The sequence below is a fragment of the Gambusia affinis genome, linkage group LG12 (genome assembly GCF_019740435.1).
Source record: "Gambusia affinis linkage group LG12, SWU_Gaff_1.0, whole genome shotgun sequence".
NCBI lineage: Eukaryota > Metazoa > Chordata > Actinopteri > Cyprinodontiformes > Poeciliidae > Gambusia > Gambusia affinis.
The window spans coordinates 7588485-7609560 of record NC_057879.1 but is presented as its reverse complement, the minus strand read 5'-3'; the positions used below and the strand labels follow the sequence as shown (position 1 = coordinate 7609560).

At 40.6% G+C, this 21076-nt stretch overlaps 1 protein-coding gene across 1 annotated transcript in view; it reads left to right on the top strand.

Annotated features, from left to right (window-relative positions):
• Nucleotides 1-21076, top strand: part of LOC122840704 — a 211266-nt gene that overhangs the window by 178979 nt on the left and 11211 nt on the right. The window contains exons 9-12 of the mRNA XM_044133288.1: nucleotides 432-568; nucleotides 4655-4776; nucleotides 16934-17051; nucleotides 19741-20055. Coding sequence (XP_043989223.1) covers nucleotides 432-568; nucleotides 4655-4776; nucleotides 16934-17051; nucleotides 19741-20055 — 692 coding nt within the window. The remainder of the gene's footprint in view (nucleotides 1-431; nucleotides 569-4654; nucleotides 4777-16933; nucleotides 17052-19740; nucleotides 20056-21076) is intronic.

The window sequence follows — 21076 nt, the reverse complement described above, 5'->3', positions numbered from 1 at the left end:
TTAAGAAGTTTAAAGAAGCAGAGGGAAATAAAAAAGAAAGAAAGAAAAAGCAAATCAACTCCAATAAACCATGTCCCAATTAAACGCAAAAGCACTAGGAGTGAAGATGTGGGGAAGAATGATAGCTGGTATATTGCTGGAGATCTTTTGATAATCCTTTTCACTTCAAAAAAACGCCCCAATCTGCCAAGATAATCTCCCCATATTAATTCTTTGGCCATTTGAATGCCGTCCCCCTTATCGCTCCTTCACACACTTGCCCCGGCCGCTTCTTTCACTCCGAGCCCCGCTGCCAACTCCGCTTGCTTCCTTCCTTTCTTTTGCTGGGGCACTTTTTTATTTTTATTTTTTTTACCCCTCCTCATCTCCCTCACCTTTCTTCTGATAACTTTTTCTACTGTTTCTCTCTCTCTCTCTCCGCTTCGCTTCAGATTCTCAATAGACCCGCAGTCGGATCCGGAGGCCTTGTTTCGTATCAGCCCAGAGACCGGCCTCATCACCACGGCGATGGAGCTGGACCGTGAGCGGGAGCACTGGCATAACATCACTGTCATCGCCACCCAGAGAGGTCAGAGGTCACATTGCTGCGTCTTTAGAGCGTTTTTTGTTTTTTTTTCTTCTTCTGTTTACTGAGTTATGTCTTCTACCGAAATCATTATTTCGTTTAAACCCTGACACCTGGAACCAATGGCGACTAAGAGGTTTAGCGGAGTAAAACCCGACGTCGTACAATGTCTGAAAAGCTTGGTATCCTTTGTGAGTTGCCGCTCGCTAAGCGGCTTAGCCTTCAAGTCATCAAGCCGTGAGGGGGATGCTGTTTGGCCGCGAGACCGATTTGTTACAGCACGCCTGAAAATCAGTAGATCTATGCGGCGTCGGTTATCCGACGCCGCAACAGATCCCTTCCCCACAGGAACACGAGCTAACTCGCCGCATTAAAGCAACAAATTAAGGACAAGCATTGCTTTCCTGGCACATTGTGATTGCAAAATGGGAATGATAAACACCTGCGGAGTCAAAGCAGGTTATAGAAAAAGAGTCTGGCACACCGAAGGACAACAAAATAAAAACAACAGACATCTGAAGTCGATGTTGTGGAGCTGGCAATCATGCATGAAAGGTAATTTTGTAAATAGATGCTTTTGAGTGATTTGTTTTAAGAAAGCAATAAGTGCCAGCGTAGAGCCTTTCGAGTAATTTGGGTTGTACAGCCTAGTGCCAACACACAAATCTCCTGAAAGCCAAACAGTGCATTAACATGCTGCAAAGTCATGCATGCTGTTTCAAATTCTGTGTGCTAACGCATAAAGAATGCAAAAATTTAATTAAAAAAAAGCAACTTCTGTCCATAACAAAAGTATTCACACCCTTCAGACTTTTCACATTCCTTGATGTTCTAATAACACACTTTAATGTTGCGTCACTGGGATTTGCTGTGGTGGACCAACACTTTTTGCATATCAATGAAGTGGAAGGAAATTTTGACATTTGTTTCAACATTTTGTACAAATGAAATCTAAAAAGTGTGGCTTGCATTTGTGTTCACCTCACCTTAGAAACTGGCATATTTGCTCATTCCTCTCTTTACCAACAGCTCAATTCAGTAACATTGAGTAGAGAGAGACGTGAAGATATTACAGAGTCTCAGTTGGATTGAGGCTTGGACTTTGACTGGGCCGTTCTAACACATGGATATGCATTGATCATGTAGCTCTGGCTATATGTTTGGTGTCACTGGTCTGGCACAGGGATCCATAGTGGATCTTGTCTCCTGTTGGAGACCGGGGGAAATATTCTTAATTAAAAAGGTAAAAGAAAATAAGCTAGTTGATACAAAGTATTTTTTTTTTTTTAGTCCTTTTGTTTTGTCATTAAAGCAGCAGTATGTGGCTTACATATGTTTTTTACATATTTGTCAAAATTGTCACCATGTCGTGACAGAATAATATGAAACAGATAATTTATGAAGAAATTGAGCTCCTCTGTCTTCCCCCTGTGGTCCTGCTGTCATCTGAACAAAAACACAGCAGGTGTCAGCACTGGTAAATGCTAAGGCTAGTTAACATGGTCACCTATGACAGAGGATAAATGATTTTCCATCCGCCATTAGCACATTGACCAAGCACATACACAAGGTTGATTAACAGCGCTAAGACTTTCCTCCTGGCTCTGATTGGCTGTTTTTGACCAACTACACGGTAAAAATTCTGGCAACCACAGCTGCCCGTAATTTACTGTAAATAAGAGACTTTTTTTTTTTTTTTTTTACATTGTATCACAGTTTATCTGTCTCATGTTAAAACTGTTACAACATGGCAACAGTTTTACCAATATGTGAAAAACATATTTTTGTAAAACTTTCATGCTGTTGCTTGAAGCTGAAAACTACATATTTTTTTTTGATTCCCCCATACCCCATCCAAAAAAAACAACAAAAAAACAAAAAACATTCAAACGTTCCTTTAAGAAAATGGTAGCTTTTGTCTTCTTTCACAATTTGTACATTTGGCTTAATCCTAAAACTCAAAATTAGATTTTTTTCTTCTTTAATATAACTATACTAGAACATATGCAGAATGGCTTTATAAAGATAACCTAATTACCCTAAGGATATTTGAGCGTACGACCAATGCTATCTAGTCAATGCATTCTGCTGCCGGCGCTGTGAATCTCTGCAGCTCCTCCAGAGTCACTCTCTAATTAATGCTGTTTTCTGGCCTGTTGGCTTAATTTTGGTTGGTTTGTTCTCTGCTGTTCTCTAACATAAACTTTGACAATTGAATCACTAGGTTTGTGTTTATCACAATGTAGAAAAGGAGGAAAAAGCATGAAGGCTGTATAGTTGAATAAAAAGGAAGCTATTTCTCCAAAAAATGGAAAAGTAGTCCAAGTTGTATAGACATTGTTTCTCATTCACCACCGGTAATTTTACTGGAATGAACCACAGCGAACGTCTGACAGCAGCACTGCATCACCATCGTCATTAGCTGGCAGCGAAAAGCCGTGGCTGCTAATTCAAATAAAACACAGTTTCTGTTTTAGCTCACCTCACCTTGTTAGCTTTTTAGATTATCTCTGTGAAATATAACTAGCGAAAAGAAAAGAAAAAAGCCTCAGCCGAGAAAATGGGAGCAGTGAAGTGAGATAATAGCACCTCATTTTGACGTTAAAGACAGCTCCTCTTCTAAACCAAACATCGCTTTTATGCCTTATCAAATCCAAACTTTTTCTCATCTGCCAACAGTGAGGGGGATCACAAAAACAGCTAGATGAATCATCTTATTAGTCATTCAGTAGTTCTATAGCGCTGGCAATCATCCTTGCTGTCAGGTTCCAGACTCAGATTGCACGTGCTATACGGGTTATTGAACAGACATTGACAAAAAAAAGAGTCTGTTTTCTGCTTTATTTCTTTTGGTATTCTTAGAATCAACACCAGCTTGTTGGTAAAGCCTGGCTCAGTTCCAGTAGCATTCTTTTTCTTTTCTTTTGTTTGTTTGTTTTTTGTTTTTGGCCGCAGTTCATTATAGCCCCAAACATCGCGATCCATTTTTAATTTTTATTTCTGTACAAGCGAGAGAGCATTGTTAAATAATGCCGCCCACTGTGTGCAATGAAGGAAAGTTGCTTTCCTGCCAGGTCCTGTTCCGGACAAAGCTAATCTTTGCTTAAAATCTACTCAGGGCTGCTTGTGGCAGGAGAGCGCCGGTACAGCTGAGTCGGCGGCACAGCGAGCTCCTGTCTTGAATAATGAGCTCTATCTAATAAACAGACTGTTGGTGGTTGTGTTGACACAAACACAGTGGGAGCTCTGCCATGGCCACAGGCAGGCCTGTTCACCCAGTGGCATTGCGGCAACAGCTCATTTTCAGCTTTCTCGGCTGTGACAGGGAGCGGTCGCCGCCGTCCCGTGACGCATTGCTGCTCCTCCGCGCTCAAAAACGTGTTCATCTTACATTTATAGAAAGCGTGGCGTCGGGTTGGCCGCCCAGATAAACCAGCTCCAGTGATGTTTGGAGCTTTTTATACAGCAGGCTAAAATGTAAAACGGGCGAATAGCGAGGGGACTTTACACGTTTGACACTCTGCCATTGAAACTTTATGGCCGAGCGCAAGTATAGCCAAGTGATGGTGGAGTGGAAAAGCCAAAGCCAATCAGTTTCAACTGCACCCTTGTGTGACGCGCAAACACACCGACTGCTCTCGACATTCCTCTCTGCCTGACTTCTCTCGTTCTTAAAGGAACGAACGCGCGCGCACTCGGCACTTTGAGGAGCGTTGGCTGCGAATCGAACGCTTTGATGCGCAGAAATCGGACCGCCATAAAAGCATCCAGCTGGGATCTTGGGAGCCACAATATGAGCCAAATGAGACCAAATGTACCACGGCTCCTTTAGCCAAATGACTGCTGGCTAATGGGATCTGAAAATTGTTGAGGCTTTTTGGACAAAGAATAAAATGTTTTGTCGTTCCTACGAGGACAATTGCACGGACTTAATGAAGCGCAAACCTGCACTCAATTGTGTGTGTGTGTGTTGTTTTTTTTTTCCCCCCATTTGTTTGTGTTCATATAATTTTTCCAAACGCAGGTCAATGGGTAGATGTTTTGGTTGGCAACATTAAAACGTCTATTTCTGCTCTTTGCCTTTCCCAGACAATCCCAGCCAGGTGTCCAGGGTTGTGGTCGGAATAGAGACGTTAGATCTCAATGACAACGCTCCCGAGCTGGACAGGCAATACTCCACGGCCTTGTGCGACTCATCCAACGCTGGCCAGGTCGGTATGGGCTTAAATTAACTTTAAAATCGGATTTAAATTGTTGGTGGGGAAGTCTAGAAACAGAGAATCTTGTCCAAATATTTGGGTGCTGTGGTGGCGCAGAGGTTAAGCACAACCCACGTATGGAGGCCTTAGTTCTCAACACGGCGGTCGCAGGTTCAATTCCCAGCTGGGTGATCTTTGCCGCATATCTTCCCCTTTTCTCATTACCCACTTTCCTGTCAATTCACTATCATATTGTTTAACACGCCATTAAATCAGTTAAGTCCTATAGAAACATGGTCAGCTTTAATTATTTCCTTTTATTCCATAAATTAAGAAAACAGGTTGTTGATTAATATTTTATGAGTTGTATTTACTCACTCACCGTATTGTAGGTATGCGTGTGCTTTTCAATGTTTTTTGGGGGTTTTTTTTGTATTGAAATCAATCATAGTGACCCCCGATTGCAGATCCTTTCTATATTCAGGTAAATATACGATATTTTGTGTAAAAAGAGTACCAACATCTCATTGACAGTTCAGGATGTTTAAAAGCATCACAACCCTCAGGTTTGAAGAACTTGTTTGTTACTACGCAATAGCCAGCCCCGCCCTCTCCTCACAACTCCTCGGGCTGACTACTGAACCAGTTCTCTGTCTAACAGGTCCGGAGAATCTCTAAGACCTGGGTCTTACCCTGAACAAGATCTATAAGAGATAATCTATTTAAACTGGTGGCGAAAGGGATTCGTCTAGCTCTGACTACCTCCTTATCCAGAAGTTATGACCCTTCCCAGTTAAGGAACAATCAACCGAGTAGCCCTCACAGCCGCATAGTTCCAATAACCACTTCTGTTAACGGTAGTTCCCTTTCTAAAATTGTAACGTGCACTTGGTAACGGCTAGATAATTTTTAGTGACTAAGACTAAGATAATCACAGGGTCATTATTTTTCTCTCACCAAAGGAAAGTCTGAAGCCACCACATTACTAGAATCATGCATACTGATTTTACTATAAATAGAAGCACTTTAATTCAAATGACTCAATTAATTTCAATGTCCACAACCTAATCAGAATTTTTTAAAATATATGAATTTATTAAGCAAGCTTTAGCAGGGAAAATGACAGGCATACAGAATTTACTTGTGATTACCATACAAAGAAAATCAATATAGTTTAGATCAATTCAACCTTTACCTAACAACCTCCCTACACTGTCATCTATCTATCAAATAAGGCTTTGGGGTGTGGCACAACTCATACCCATCGGCAGGCATACTTGTGACCCATTTTGTTTCGGTTCCAAAGAGGATTTATGATTCAAAGTCAAAGACTCTGACCAAGGACTACAAGGACTCCTGTTGCCAAGATCCGATACCATCCGATGCCACTTGTTATTGCGCCACACCCCCCCCCCCCCTTCCTTCCTTCTCTCTCTACTCACTCACTCTCTACTTCCTCTTCTGAGAGGGGAGATGTGGTACCAGCTCTCCATCTAACGGGTTAATCGAGTTTCCTAAATCTGCTGAGATTTACCCTGTCCAGAACTGAAGTAAACTCTGTTTAAGCTGGCATCGGCTTGATTCGCCTGGTTTCTGACGACCTCCATCCAGGTGTCCCACCCTTCTTCCCCCTGTGAATTAGCCAGACTGATCAGCCTGCAGCCAACTAGTTTCACAGAGCACACCTGTTAACGGTCGCTCGTTCTACTGAATTAAACATGGCGTCCCCACCCAGGGACGCCATGTTTGTTACTACGCAATAGCCAGCCCCGCCCTCTCCTCACAACTCCTCGGGCTGACTACTGAACCAGTTCTCTGTCTAACAGGTCCGGAGAATCTCTAAGACCTGGGTCTTACCCTGAACAAGATCTATAAGAGATAATCTATTTAAACTGGTGGCGAAAGGGATTCGTCTAGCTCTGACTACCTCCTTATCCAGAAGTTATGACCCTTCCCAGTTAAGGAACAATCAACCGAGTAGCCCTCACAGCCGCATAGTTCCAATAACCACTTCTGTTAACGGTAGTTCCTTTCTAAAATTGTAACGCACTTGGTAACGGCTAGATAATTTTAGTGACTAAGACTAAGATAATCACAGGGTCATTATTTTCTCTCACCAAAGGAAAGTCTGAAGCCACCACATTACTAGAATCATGAATACTGATTTTACTATAAATAGAAGCACTTTAATTCAAATGACTCAATTAATTTCAATGTCCACAACCTAATCAGAATTTTTAAAATATATGAATTTATTAAGCAAGCTTTAGCAGGGAAAATGACAGGCATACAGAATTTACTTGTGATTACCATACAAAGAAAATCAATATAGTTTAGATCAATTCAACCTTTACCTAACAACCTCCCTACACTGTCATCTATCTATCAAATAAGGCTTTGGGGTGTGGCACAACTCATACCCATCGATGGTATCGGATCTTGGCAACAGGAGTCCTTGTAGTCCTTGGTCAGAGTCTTTGACTTTGAATCATAAATCCTCTTTGGAACGAAACAAAATGAACTGTCTGCTTCATCCAGCCGAACAGCCCTTAGTCGATACTTTGACTTTTGATCAGTTCCCCAAGTCTGTTGCGATGTGGTTTTGAGATCGCTGGGTAGAGTGCAGAGTTTGGAAATCTAATTAGGAACCAAGGCAGTGGGTCGGTGGATCTCGCCCTTTGATCCGGCGTGAGGAGCTCCGTTGTCCTCCTTGTGAGGCGCTTTTCTTGGTTCAGGTGTAGTCCTCTGCTGGTCTTCTTACCACACTTGTGTAGAGTCTCAGCGCGGCTGACGAAGAACATCGTATCACCTCGGTCTCACATTTTATACGTTTCTGCACTTGTGGGCATGTACCCCAGATAGAGAGAGAGAGAGCAGGGGTGCTGCTTGCGTTTGCCCGCCTCTACACTCAGGCCCCAACCGTTGTGGGAGATTGCACACCACTCTGGTGACATTCGTGACTTGGGTCATATTGACCCTGTTGCGAGATAACGTGCTTTTGACACCTGCAACTATTGGAAACTTTCTCAAGTGGCAGGCATACTTGTGACCTGGCAGTTGCACAACTAAACCCACTCTCATGTTCTGACATTTGCAGTTTGCACCCACCTCAGCCTTCCTTCTCTTTCTTTGATTCTATACTCTTATCCATATAATTAACTTTAATCAATAAAGTTTGTTTTATATAAAACATCAATTCATTACATTAGATTATTTGATTTTGGTTCATCGTTACAGAAAACATACTAAAATACAGAGATTACACATTAAGCAATCACTATTAATCAACACACAAAGCTGTAGCAGTCTCCTAGGCATTTTTATAGAAAAAGAACATCTGTAAGCACATCCTCATGACTGCGCAACCAGGCCCCAACTCTTAGCTCAGGCCTTCGCCCCGGTTACTGTTGAAGGTTGCGAAATAATGCACCTGTGACACTTGTGACCTGGGTCACTTTGACCCAGGCACGTAGGACACGACTCCTTTTCCGAGAAAAGGAGCAACTGCATCCTCCAAACTCACATCTTCGCACCGAGAGTTGCTAAAGTCGCACCCACACCCCACTTTTGCTCAACAACCTGTTTCCAAGTAAGGTGTTGACCCTCTCTGCTCTCCTGTTAGTTCCTCTTTCTCCCTTAACCTTTCACCTACAATCTACCTCCAACACATCAGTGGTCTTTAATTGCAGTTACACCTTTGACACCATTTCAAGTTCAGAGTAAAAATCACATTTATAACTTCTTTTACTTCTCTGATTTATCATTCATTTATAATGTTATGATAACCATAATTTATCAGTTACTCTTATTATAATCTTAATGTGAGTTATTACAAATGTTTTCTGTAAAGAAACCAAGAATAATTCATGATTCTTATTATTTGATATCAAAGTTACAGTTACTTGTTTTAAGAGTTCCCACTAATGTAAGTGTAAGTGTAAGTATTATTACAAGTAAACCAATATTAATATAAGTATTTTACTTTGAATCTTATCCAATTACTCACAATATTTAGATTTCTTTCTTTAAAACTTTTCATGCTAAGTAATAGTCTGAACTATTTTTATAAATCTGCAGGCTGGAAACTTACTTCCTCTTTTTCCAGGAAACTGCTTTTCCTGTTTCATGACTCTCTCTGTCTTGACTATGATTTCTTATGATTAAATAGAAAAAAGTAGAATTAAAGCAAAGTTTGCAGGAGACAGAAACAACACACACAACCAAATTGATTTTATTGACATTTAAGTCTAATGTTGGGTCTAGATTTTACTTGAGTAATTAATTTTAAAGATAACTTTATTTATTTTTACTGTTAAACTAAAATCTCCAGCATGGGGAAGTGGGATGATCTCGGATTTTCTTGACAAACTGCATGAATATCACTGAGGTGTGATTGCACAGAGAAAGCAAAAAACGTCAAGTATAGAAACACAGAAATCGACTTGAAATGAAGTAGAAATGGTTGGGGTCAGACTAACTAAATGGCGAGTGAGAATTCGATCAACAGTCCTTTTTATGTGGATGAAAGCACAGTGCAACCATCAAAAGGAGAAAAAAAAGAGCCACCAATCAAGTCTTTTGGGTCGAGTGGCTCCTCAGAAGCATTCCTTTCTGAACTGCATTAGACGGCTTCCCGCAAGTTTTTCCCAAATTCTGCCGCATAACTCCAAAGGAAGCAAATTTTCTCTGATCTGACAAAGCTGAGAACTTTTTTTGATCAATTCTCCAATACATGTCTGGAGGGCGGAAACTGGGCACTGTGCTTCTTTTAATTAATGCTATCCCGATAGTTGAGTGTATCCATGGCAGCCTCATTCTGTGATGATCTTATTCTGCTTCAGGACGTAGCAGAGAACGACTACTAAAATTAAGAAGAGACGCTGGCAGATAAGCAGTGATCAGTAAATCCTTGAAGAGGATTTCACATCCCCTGGTAGGCTCTTGTGTGTTCACTTCAAACATCTTTTATCAGCAACTTCTTTTTTTTTTTTTTAACCAAAACAACACCCCATTTAAGTAGCTTGCTTGATGCATTTCAAAATTCAGATTTTAGTAAGTATAGGTCTTTCATCTGGGTAGAGCCAATGTGTCCAAGCTGAGGGTAGCAGGAAACCTTGGAATAATTAATGTTTACAAGGCCAAAACAAAATATGATGATCTCAGTAATATGGCAGCAGACTGGATGCTTTACACAAGTAAAATGTCCATCTTACTCACACTGTGCCAGTGTCTGCTTTTCCACTAGCCATATAGTTACGCAAAATGGCAAAATGGAAGTAAATTTGCTTAATGGAAACATGGTAATTAAAAAAAAAAAACTCCACTTTTTTGTTGAAAAGATTTTCCCCTGGAATGAGGTAGTTTTTCAAAATTGAAATTGAAATTAGTTTGTTTCGCAAAACTGCAATGGAAACACTTTTGTTTCCGCTCCGCAGCAGACTTGTGATCAACAACCAGATGTTGCTAATGAAGAAAAAGTCAACAGGAAGTGGTTGTGCGGCGTGTTTATTTAATGACCTGTCGCAGGAGCAAACTTATTCACTTTATTGAAATTTTTATTTATTTATTATTATTTAATGAAAACACAGCAGTTGCAAAATTGCGGGGGGGGGGTTCAATTTGCTCACATCTGTAAAGGAAACACAGCCCCAGAATTAAGGGTCAGTTTTTTAGTGCTGTTCTTTTTCAGCACGTGAAAAAAAAAAAAAAAAAACAACACAGGCAAATTTCAGTCATTCCTTGCAGATTGAGTGGTTAAAAGGACTGCTTGAGTTACTAGAATTAACCTAGTCTAAACTTTTGCCTGGTAGGTTTAGGTGAAAACTCCTCAACTAGGTTAGTGACTTGGGTGTCTAAAAACATCAAGGGAAATGATCTGGACAACAGTTTCCTCTAAAAGAGTCAGATTTGAGAAGGGAATACTATGTTATCAGATGCTTGTAGAAGGCTGGCTCGCTTTGTAAAACAAGGTTTTTAAAGCGGACACCACCTGCTCCGTACTAAACCTTGTAAATGTGACCCGAGAAAGAAGGTGGAACTCAGAGGCTGGATATCAAGGGAGTGTGAAGTGGGAAAATGCAGAAATTCAAATGTTTTTCGACCGCAGTCCGCTCCCAGAGGAAATGTTAGATCACTGGAATAACTGGTTTATCAATATTCAGAGGAAGACGAGAACCCAGGAACGTCCTGGATCCAATCCAGCTCCTTCACCTGCCCTGAATGAAGATTTCTATTCTCCTTGGATTGCAACTACTAGTTTAAGGAACGGATATTATTTTTTTAGTGTTTCAGTCAGTCATTTCTTTTGGATCCTGTTGGAAAGATGAAATGAGATTAAAGCATCTGTGGAGTCAAAGAAGAATTTAGGTATAAAGAATAAATATAAATGAATTATTATTTGTCTGGGATATTGCACCCAATCAAAGTCATGTTTAAGGGGCGTCGTTATAACTTCAGCTTTACGGCTATAGAACATATTACAATATGTTCATTATAGTAATAAATCAAATAACTGCTTGAATTGCAGTAAATATAGATATTAAGTTATCATGCATAATTCTCTTTATTTTCTCTATTCCTGAAACTTATTTTTTATGCAGCATGAACTTGTTTTTGAAGTCTAAGTGTCGTTACTTTTTCCAACATTATTCCATGTCTTCCTAAGGCTCAGACCTGTTTGACATTTAACCATTTAAAAGGGTCTCCCTTACACAAAAATCCCATGAAAATCACATGTGACTTTCACATGTGATCCACATGTGGTTCACTCAAATTTTACATGTGAATGATGTGAATCACATGTGAAAGCACATGAATACGTGTGATTTTGGAACGTTTTGTAGTAAATTCACATGTGATTCACATGTGAATCACACATTTCCACATGAAAATCACATGTGATCACATGTGATTTCATGGGATTTTTTTGTAAGGGCTGCCATGACACACACTCTTCTACTTTGTGTTATTGTGATTCCCAGATAGGTGAGCTGCACTTTGACTGTTTTGAATCCAAGTGTCTGTTCCTTTACTAGAAAAAGTTCACTTTGAAAAATAAAATGGGACTGGATAGGTAATGACGAAGGCAGCAGAGAAATAGGACTTTAAATAAAAAGTATCACATCATCGGCATAAAGTGAAACTTTTAGTTCAGTGTGACCCCCTCCTATTACCAAAAATATTCTCACAGCAGCAAAAGGGACATTGCTGCAGGTTGCAGTGACTAAATAAAACATTAGGACTAAGGGGGCAACCCGTTCATGTGCCTCATCTGAGGTGGGAAACTTTACATTCAACTTTTAACAAACTGCTTTTTGAGTAAAATAAGACAGTCGCAGTGTTGCTGTTGGAAACCCATTTCCAACGACATAACAAGCGCATTTCGAAATGTCACAGGTTGTACTGTGTGTTCCCACCTTGGGAACAACTTTATAAACCTGTCCTCCTATACTCTTTCTCTGCTCAGTTCTCGGCTCAACAACTTTTAAAGGTTGCCAGCTTTGCTAAAGATTGCAATTTGTCACCAACATGTCAGAAGAATTTATGCTTTCATAATGGCAGGACTGCTGCCGCTGTAGGTGTTAATGGCTACATACATGGCTCTACAAGCACATTATTGACTTTTGGGGCAGAAGAAGATGGACACTGCTATAGAAAGTCGCTGCTGTAAACATGTAAAAGGGAATAAAACTGATTTGCTGTCTGGAAATGTGGTGCAGGGACGATGGTTTGACAGTTTGGTTCATAAAAATAGAAGTTTTCTGCTAAAATGTGGTTATCTTGATCACCAAAATCAAAATGTTCCCACAATGTGATATCCTAAAGTATAAATACTGGTTTCATAATATCACAGTATTTTAAAAAATAAAAGCGTTTTTAAAGGGCACAACATGATGGAATCTTTTTAAAACAGAAAAGCAAGAGTTTTTCTTCCATTTTATGTCTATGTATCAAATAGACAGTGGAGGAATAATTGTTGCTTCTCACACACTGAATGTTGCAGTAACGTTATCTACAACACAAATCTTAAAGGTTGCAAGTCATGAGCATAAATGCTCTTATAATTGCACACAAGAAGAAATTCTTTAAAGTAGCTGACCAAAAGTCGGCAGAAACAAGTGGGGGAGGGCATTGTTGTTTTACTGTACGCTAACAGTCCGAGAAGTCTCTGAAGCAGCTACAGAAATAGCAGGACCTGTTTGACTTGTTTTGAAAACGTAAATTTTTAAATCCTTGGTATTTCTTGATCCCAGTAACCACGGGGTTTCAATACAGACGAAGCATTGTTGAAATTTTACTTTTGCTGCTGCATCTAAAATGATTGTGTTTATCACCATCAATGGTACCATCTCCATCAATATGATGGTCACAGTTGAACCAGTGGCTCTGAAATCATCTCTTGATGAATTCAAATTTAAATTTAAGTTCTCCTGTGGTTTTGTTAGCCCACACGGTCGGTCGGACCTTTATAGCACAGACTGGGAAGTCTAAACAATGTGTTGTGAGCATGGAACAACTCATTGAATATCCTCAAGTCATATTGACATTATTAAAGTATTAAAATCTGTGTATAGTTTGACGTCCTGCAATTCGGAAGGGACCCAAATCATTGTCCAGTCCCGTTGTAAATCATCTTTAAGGGTCAGTGGGTTTTAGCAGGTTCTGCTCAGTTGGTTACAAACTTGCTTACCTGTTAAACTTTCACGGGAATTTTGAGCCGAGTTGTTTTACCAAGCGTGAAAAGTCAGTTTAACTGCCTGCTGTCTCAACACCACGGACAACACGTGAGTGACTATTAAGTAATTAAATCCATCATGCAGCAGTAACAACTTCAACTTGATTATAAACCTGCTGAGGGCAACAGCTGTTTTGAGTGTTCCCCTTTTGAAAACTCATCAGGGTTATTTTTAAAGCGAATCACCTTTTTGGTCTTCAGTAACTGTAATTACATTTTTATGTCATCTTCCTTTTTCGGATTTCAAAGATATAGCATGAGTTTTGTTTTTTTTGTTGTTTGTTGTTTTTTTGGTAAGTGAAAACAAGCAACAAAAAAGAAACACTACTATTTATTTACCCCATGGTGTGCGAGTCGTGGCATGACGCCACATAAACAAAATGCAGAAATCCCTCAAAGAGTCTGTTGAATTATGCCATGAATATATGAGGAATATTTTCTGAAGACTTTGCTGCATTTGTATTTAGAGCAAGTTAGGAAGGCGCAGCAGAAACAGGCAATCTGTGAACACATTATTAAGTCATTAAAAGGGGAATTAGATGAAAGCGCTGTGATGTTGTTTAGAATGTTATTAATTTCTCCTAAAAGAGAACATGAAGTATGTCAAAACAGCTTTGTATCAAATATGAAAGTGCACTATGCTTGTCTGTAGCCAAGTATAGAAGCATATAGGGTTTGGTGATACGACCCTGAATGTAGAGGAAAATGAATTCTGCTTGGCTGGGTATCTAAATGCAGCAGCTATTCCCAGAGTAATTAAACTCCAACCTTCTCTCAGACTGTATTAGTCAGTTTCAAAACCGGATTACATGCACATTATTTTGTTGACCCAGCAAATTTAGGCTTTCCAAGGCAATCTAAATATATTTTCCCCTTTATGTTGATGCTCTCACTTAGCGAGACGGTACTGGCTGCTGACCCTGCCTGTCTCGTCACCTGCTTTGTGCGTTGGGCTCACATTTTCCCAGACCACTTTTTATTTTGGAGGTCACCAGGGCAGAAAGCAAGTGAAAATTCTGAATTGAACGCGCTCTTTGGATGTCTTTTGTCGAGCAAATCTGCCCCGACACATGTAGGCAACCATCTTGTCTCTATGGAATGCCTGTAATGCCAAGACAGGACACAGGAATAGCAAAAAGAAATTCTTAAATGAAAGCAACGACAATGCTTTCTGTTTAAATAACATAAAATTTTTGTTGAAAAGTCAAAATTAGGATACAATGATGTCCAAATTAGGTCTTTGTACATGAACATGGTCAAAAGGTAATTGGAGTTGATCAAATAGGATGACCAAACTTGACTTTTCCCGTTGTCTTGCAGGCTGAAAGTAAAACATGGTAGCATTAAGCTTGCATCCATGCTTGAAAATACAATTTGCAAATTGTGAATGGTAACAAACCCCATTAGAAAGCTCAGGAAGGAAACGGGTTCTGTGTACAAGAGATTAACATGCTTTGGTGCTAAACCTGGGGCAGAACAGAATCTACACTGAAACAAGTCCTGTTCTGACCCGGGATGACTCTGTTCAGAGATGTAGAAGCCATATTACATTTAGCATATCCATACAGGGACAAAGACTTTCGTTTTGATCTGTTGGAACTAAAATTGAAGTCTTTGGCCATGCAAATATGCTGTATTGACGAGCATCATTACATTTGGAGGAATGAAGTCAGAATCTTGCAAATATAAAACAAATTGAAGCACTTTACAGGAAAGGACAGAACATCAGATGGGATTAATGAGGCCACACCTCAAAACATTAGAGCCAGGAAGTTAATTTGTGCCCAAGGCGTTTTCAGCTTGAGCAAAAATGTGTGTTCCCATTGGACAATGACCCTAAACATAATGCCAAAATGGTTACGCAGCGGCTTAAGGACAAGACGGTCAATGTTTTGGAGTGGCAATAATCATTGATTTTAATCTCGTTTTAAATTTGTGGGCAGAGATGAAGAGGTGTTTGTCAGACCAGACTCCATTACATCCGTTCTGTCAAGAGGAGTTGGCCAACCCTCCAGAAAACTAGTGAACAGTGAGAAACATGTGGAAGGATGCCCACAATGTTAAATTACATCTTAAAAGTTATTTCTTCCAAATAGTGAAATTTATATAGTATATCAATTTCCCAAAACTGCTCTACTGTCCTTGTGTTTAGCATAAAATGAACTATTTTGGAAATTCTAACTGACCTAAAACAGAAGGTGTTTGAATGATCTTTATGTCAGTTTGTTTAGCGTATATTAATATCTGGTTTCGACTGGAAATAATTCTAAAAGCGCACAAAGTTTGGTGAAACAAAGTTGTATGTAGAGGAAGGTGAGTGCTCCTTGGCCTGTTATCCAAATGCAGCAGCTATTCCCGGTGTAATTAAACTCCAGCCTTCTCCCAGACTGTCTCCCTCCATCCCACTATCCTTCATGCTTTATTTGTCTTCCTGTCTATTTTTCCGCATCACGGTTTCCCATATTTGATCCCATCTCAATTATAGAAATCTTGTCTTCCCTCCTCAGTCTCGCCGCGGAAGCCAGCCTTTCGCTCTCACTGTTTTCATGTTCTCTCCTCCATCTTCTGTATTCCACGCTGGCTCCGACGCTATAATTTGGTGTCTTGGCCCATCTGTTGTTTTGGCTGCTGTTTTTATTGCGCTGCTTGAGTCTTTGTCGTTTCGCCACTAAATCTGTGATTCTGTGGCAACGCCCTTGATTTATGTGCGATCCTCGTTGTTTTGTGTCTGCGTACATTGTTATTTGAGCGAGTGGGAGACGACTCGAGAAGATTATGATGTCTTTCACTCTGTTAAAGTTGCGTGTTCACGTCTCGGCTTGACAAGTCATTAGACAAAACGCCTCTGAATATTCACGCCAGAAGCCGATAACGTAGCGGCACTCGACACTGCGGGTCCTCTGAAGGCCTGGAGTCGCTGACTGACTCGGAGAGCATCCGGCTCCGTTCGTTCCTGCTTTTCCCACCTTGCACTCGAAAGCATTCCTAAAAAACCAAACACATTGCATAACGACAAGCAGAGTTTTTCATTAAGACGAAATTACCCGTCAGGCGTGGGCTGCGGGAGATATCTTTCAGATTAATTTTGTTACCATTTCCAGTGAAGATGCTCTTACTAAATTGAAAGCCACACTTCACTGTATTTGTGAAAGCTGATTCACATCAGATGCTGTTAAATTTATTTGGTGTATCAGACACTGCTCGCTTGTGTCTTCATACTAATTGGCTTGTTATGATTCCTGCCGACATCAGCTAATGGTTCATCGCTAAAAGCATTCTCTGTGAAGTGTTTTTCCATTGCTTTCTATTTTTTTTTTTTTGCTTCTTCTTCTTCCCCCTCCATGTATTCCTTCTTCTCACACAGACACATGCACACGCACTTATTCATACCCGCCCCTTGCTCAATCTTGTCCGTGCTCTATCGCTTTGTTTCAGGTGGTGCAGGTGTTGCGGGCGATTGATAGAGATGAGGGAGGAAACGACAGCACCGTGTATTTCAGCATCCCTCCAGAATCCGGCGTTGCCCTCAACTTCAGCGTCAGAGACAGTGGTGGTAGGTATTTAATCTTTACCTCCCAGGTGCTCTCTCTTTATTTCTTTTTTTCCCCCCCAGTCTTTCTGGAAGACATGCAGCTTTTCTGCACTTTGTAAGACCCTACGTCCCAAATGTTTTCTCTTTTTTCCCCCAGACATTCTCTTTCCTATCGCCGTTTATTCAGATGTCCTTCTTCTCCTCATTTTCTGTCACTGAATCTTCATCAATCTGTCAACCAACTCTTACAGTCCCTTTGTTCGGCCTTATTATCCATCTTTCTTAGTTTAATCCACTGGTTTGCCGTCCTATTTCTCTCTTGTATTTATCTCCCCAGCACTGTCACATTTACTTACTGTTTTTGTAAAATGAAAAGACCAAACAGATTAATTTAATTGAGTTCATACACATACATTCACATACAACATCCATGCTTCTGGCTGTAGACGTTTTATTAACAGCATGTAGTAAAAAGTAAGAAGTCAAACAGAGAAAAGAAAAATCTGGTCTTGGTTGACGTTTGTGTTACTTTTCAGCTGAATAAAAGCGTCCAGCCATATTTACATTCACTTTCATAATCAAATAGGGAAATCCTAGCGTTGTTGTGTAGAAACACGTGGTTTCATCTACAAGTGTACACTCATTGGCTGCACAGTGGAGGAGATGCTGGCAGCGTTGCCTTGCAGCGAGGTGGTTCTGTGTTTGAATCCCAGCCAGGGTGCATACATAGACTCTCTCCAGGTCCTCCAGCTTCCATCTACCGTTCAAAAACATGGATTTTAGGTGAATTGGTCTCTCTACATTGCCGTTAGTTCTGTGTGCATGGCTGTCTGTTCTGTGTGTTGTCTCATGCATCCAACGGCACCCTCACAACTCTGGATGAAAGTGTCTATTTTAGCCTCACAAAGGAACAAGTCTAAAATCATCGTTACCTTTTTTACATGCTTCCAGATGATATAACATAGCAACAATTTTTATCTCTGAAATTCGAAGGCTTAAACTCGTGTTTCACTTACGTGTCAGTGGCAGGTGGGGACATCCGGGTCGCTGCGATACAAAGCCTGGAACCTTTTTGAACAGCTTTTTGTCCCTTGATTAGAACACAGTGATGGATCTCGGATCAGGAGCATAAATCCACTGACGTGTGGTTTCAAAGTCCTCTTTGATGTGTCATCCAGCAGCAGAACAGAGGAACAATAAGATCATGTTCCGTTCCCATATGGACAGCTTGTCACGAAAATGTGCCTCATTATTTGCTTTGTTACCAAACAGAAAGATCTGATCTGTGATTTCAATCAACGGAGAAGATTCAGGATAATCACCCTTGTCATGTTGGTGCAACTTTGCACTGACATTCATGTTGATAAAGAATATCCATGCCCTCTTTTATCTCATGGCATTCTGTTTTATTTTTCTTTTCTTTTGTTTTTGGTTTTTTTTAGTCTACGTTATTTGATTTAGAAATATCTAAAGAAAACATTTTCCATGCACATAGACAAATCTTTTTGTTGGACGTTAGAAGAGACATTTCAATCGCAAAAACATTGCACACGAGATTCTCAATATCTCGTGTGCAAGATATTGGATACAAGATACACTTTAACATGTCAGGTTTTGTCGCGTTTGTACTTTCAGAAACTTCAGCCTCTTACAAAGGTTTTCACATCCCTTGGCATACTTTTATGTTTTGCACCCACAGCCAACTGGAATTTAATGCTACTGATTAATGTTACTGGTTACCATTTCTAAATAGTAGCCCCCTTTTCTTGAATACTCCAAAAGGAAATCCAGTGCAGCTAATTAATAGATAGAATCCAACTGAGTGCAACTTTAAATGAACCAAAACGTGACCGCTAATCAAAACTAACAGGGTTTTGGGCAGGGCAGATATTAATCAGCAAAGCAGCCAAGATTTTGATGGTGACCAAGAGAAAATGAAACAACTCAGAGTTGATTGAAAAATGGCTGGAGTGTCGGAGTTGAGAATAGTTCAGAGGTTTCCCTTCCAGCAGGACAAAGGCTGGGTGGGTTTCCGAGACATGGTTTATGTGTGTGGCAGTGCGTCTTGATGGATGATGATTGTTGCTTCGGTAGGGATCAGGAGTCAAGAATAATGGTTCCTTTAATGGCTCGCTAATCTAGTAATTGGCCGTGTTGGTGTCCACAGAACTGGCATAAGGGTTGGGCTGTACCTGCTGAAATCAAACAGTGTATTTGTGAATTTAATGCTTTGGATTGTTTCATTCTGCATGACATTTAGTCTTTTACCAGAGTATGAGCATCTCTATTGAAAGGCAGCTAAGACACATTGATGCAGCTTGGCATTTTGACATGTTCGCATCTCTTGAACGTCTTTGCCAGCCATGACTCTTCAAGTGGGCTTTTGATACTGCTTTGCCATATCATTAACTCATATAGCATAGTCATTCTTGTTACAAGCAATGTGGTCTGTCACTTAAAGTGTTCAAGTTTTGGAAAATGTTGAAAAAAAAAAACCTAAAGAAAAGTTTGAAAATTTCTAAGGCTTTTTTTTTTTTCCTGCTACTGACACAAGTCACAGATTTGTGAACTTGAAAGCTGGGCGTTTGAGGCACCGTTTTCAGAACGCGACCTCCTGCCGTGATTTAGCACAGAAAACGGAGAATCGTAAGAGGCAGTTAACCGCTGATTAATAACACGTGTCTTCCTGTCTGTCTGATTTCCCCGGCAGGCCCCACAGCCAGCCTGGTGCTGCTGTCCCAGCTCCAGCCGTTATCCCGCTCCCCATCCTCCACCTTGACGCTGTACGTCCCGCTCGTCCTCAGGGACGGGACGTCGGGCCTCACCAGCACGGGGACGGTCACCGTGTCTGTCTGCCCCTGCCTGAGGGGAGGAGCCCGCGCCGAGGAGAAGGACAAGCAGACAGAGGGAGATTCGGACTGGGAGAGAGAGGCAGTGTGTTTGCCTCAGCAGTCCATGCTGCCCTCCCCGGGGCTCAGCACTGCCGCCCTGCTGGCTATCCTGGCTTGTGTTGCTACGCTACTAGGTAAATATTTTGTTGCATAAAATATGCAGTTGAAACCAGATACCTGCGCACACCAGAAATACACATTAAATCATACAGAAACTGCTTAAAATGTGTGTATTTGCTGCGGTTGGCTGGAAATGTGTCCCATTCCTCGTGACAGAAGTGAATCAGGATATAGCCAAACAGCTTTTCCACTCAATCCCACAAACGTTCTTTGGATCTCCTAGAGCTGGACGATATGGCAGAGAAACAGACCACGACAGAAGGGTTTCATGTCAGTCCATGTCGATAATTAATGATTAGTTTTTGGTTTTCAATATCTGAAATTCTGCCAAACTGGTGACGTGACCTTTCCTGTTTCATCCAAATCTTTAGTTTTAAGCAGTTATGAGGCACGGTGGTGAAACCTGAAACTGCTGCTGCGCAATTTACTCAACAGGTTGTTGCTAGGTTACCAGTGAGTGGGTGAGTTAGTTGATGCCGCTCACCTTGTTTTGCCGGTGATGAGAGGTTGAGCAGCTAAAGCCTTTCCACTTTCTACATTTCCCAGAATGCTGTGCAGTTTTGGATCCCAGTTCAGTAATTTATTTTTTGGATGGCTGTCTTCAGGAAAGTGTGATGCTCTCTCTGGGACTCTTTCATAAAAGCAAATCAAAACATGCAGGAAGGGACAGGACACCCTAGCAGGTGCAGATGAAAATGACACCTTTAGATCTCTAGATGTTAATCCCAGAGATCAGCCAAACTTGAGGTCCAAAATGCTTGTTTATTTTATTTATTTATTTTTATTTACACATCATGTCACACAAGGGTATAAAATACCTCAAACTATGACGTCATCTGGACATTCCCAAATTACGTGGACACAAAAATCCCATTAAAAACAATGAAGAAAGATAATACCAATTTTATAAAAAACAGTTGTATGACTTCGCAAATACAAAAGTTGATAACCCTTACTGACCCAAAGTAGAAAAAAAAAAACTAATTTAAAGTCAGACGGTGAGATAAAAAAAAAAAAGATTTTGTGTCCTTTCAC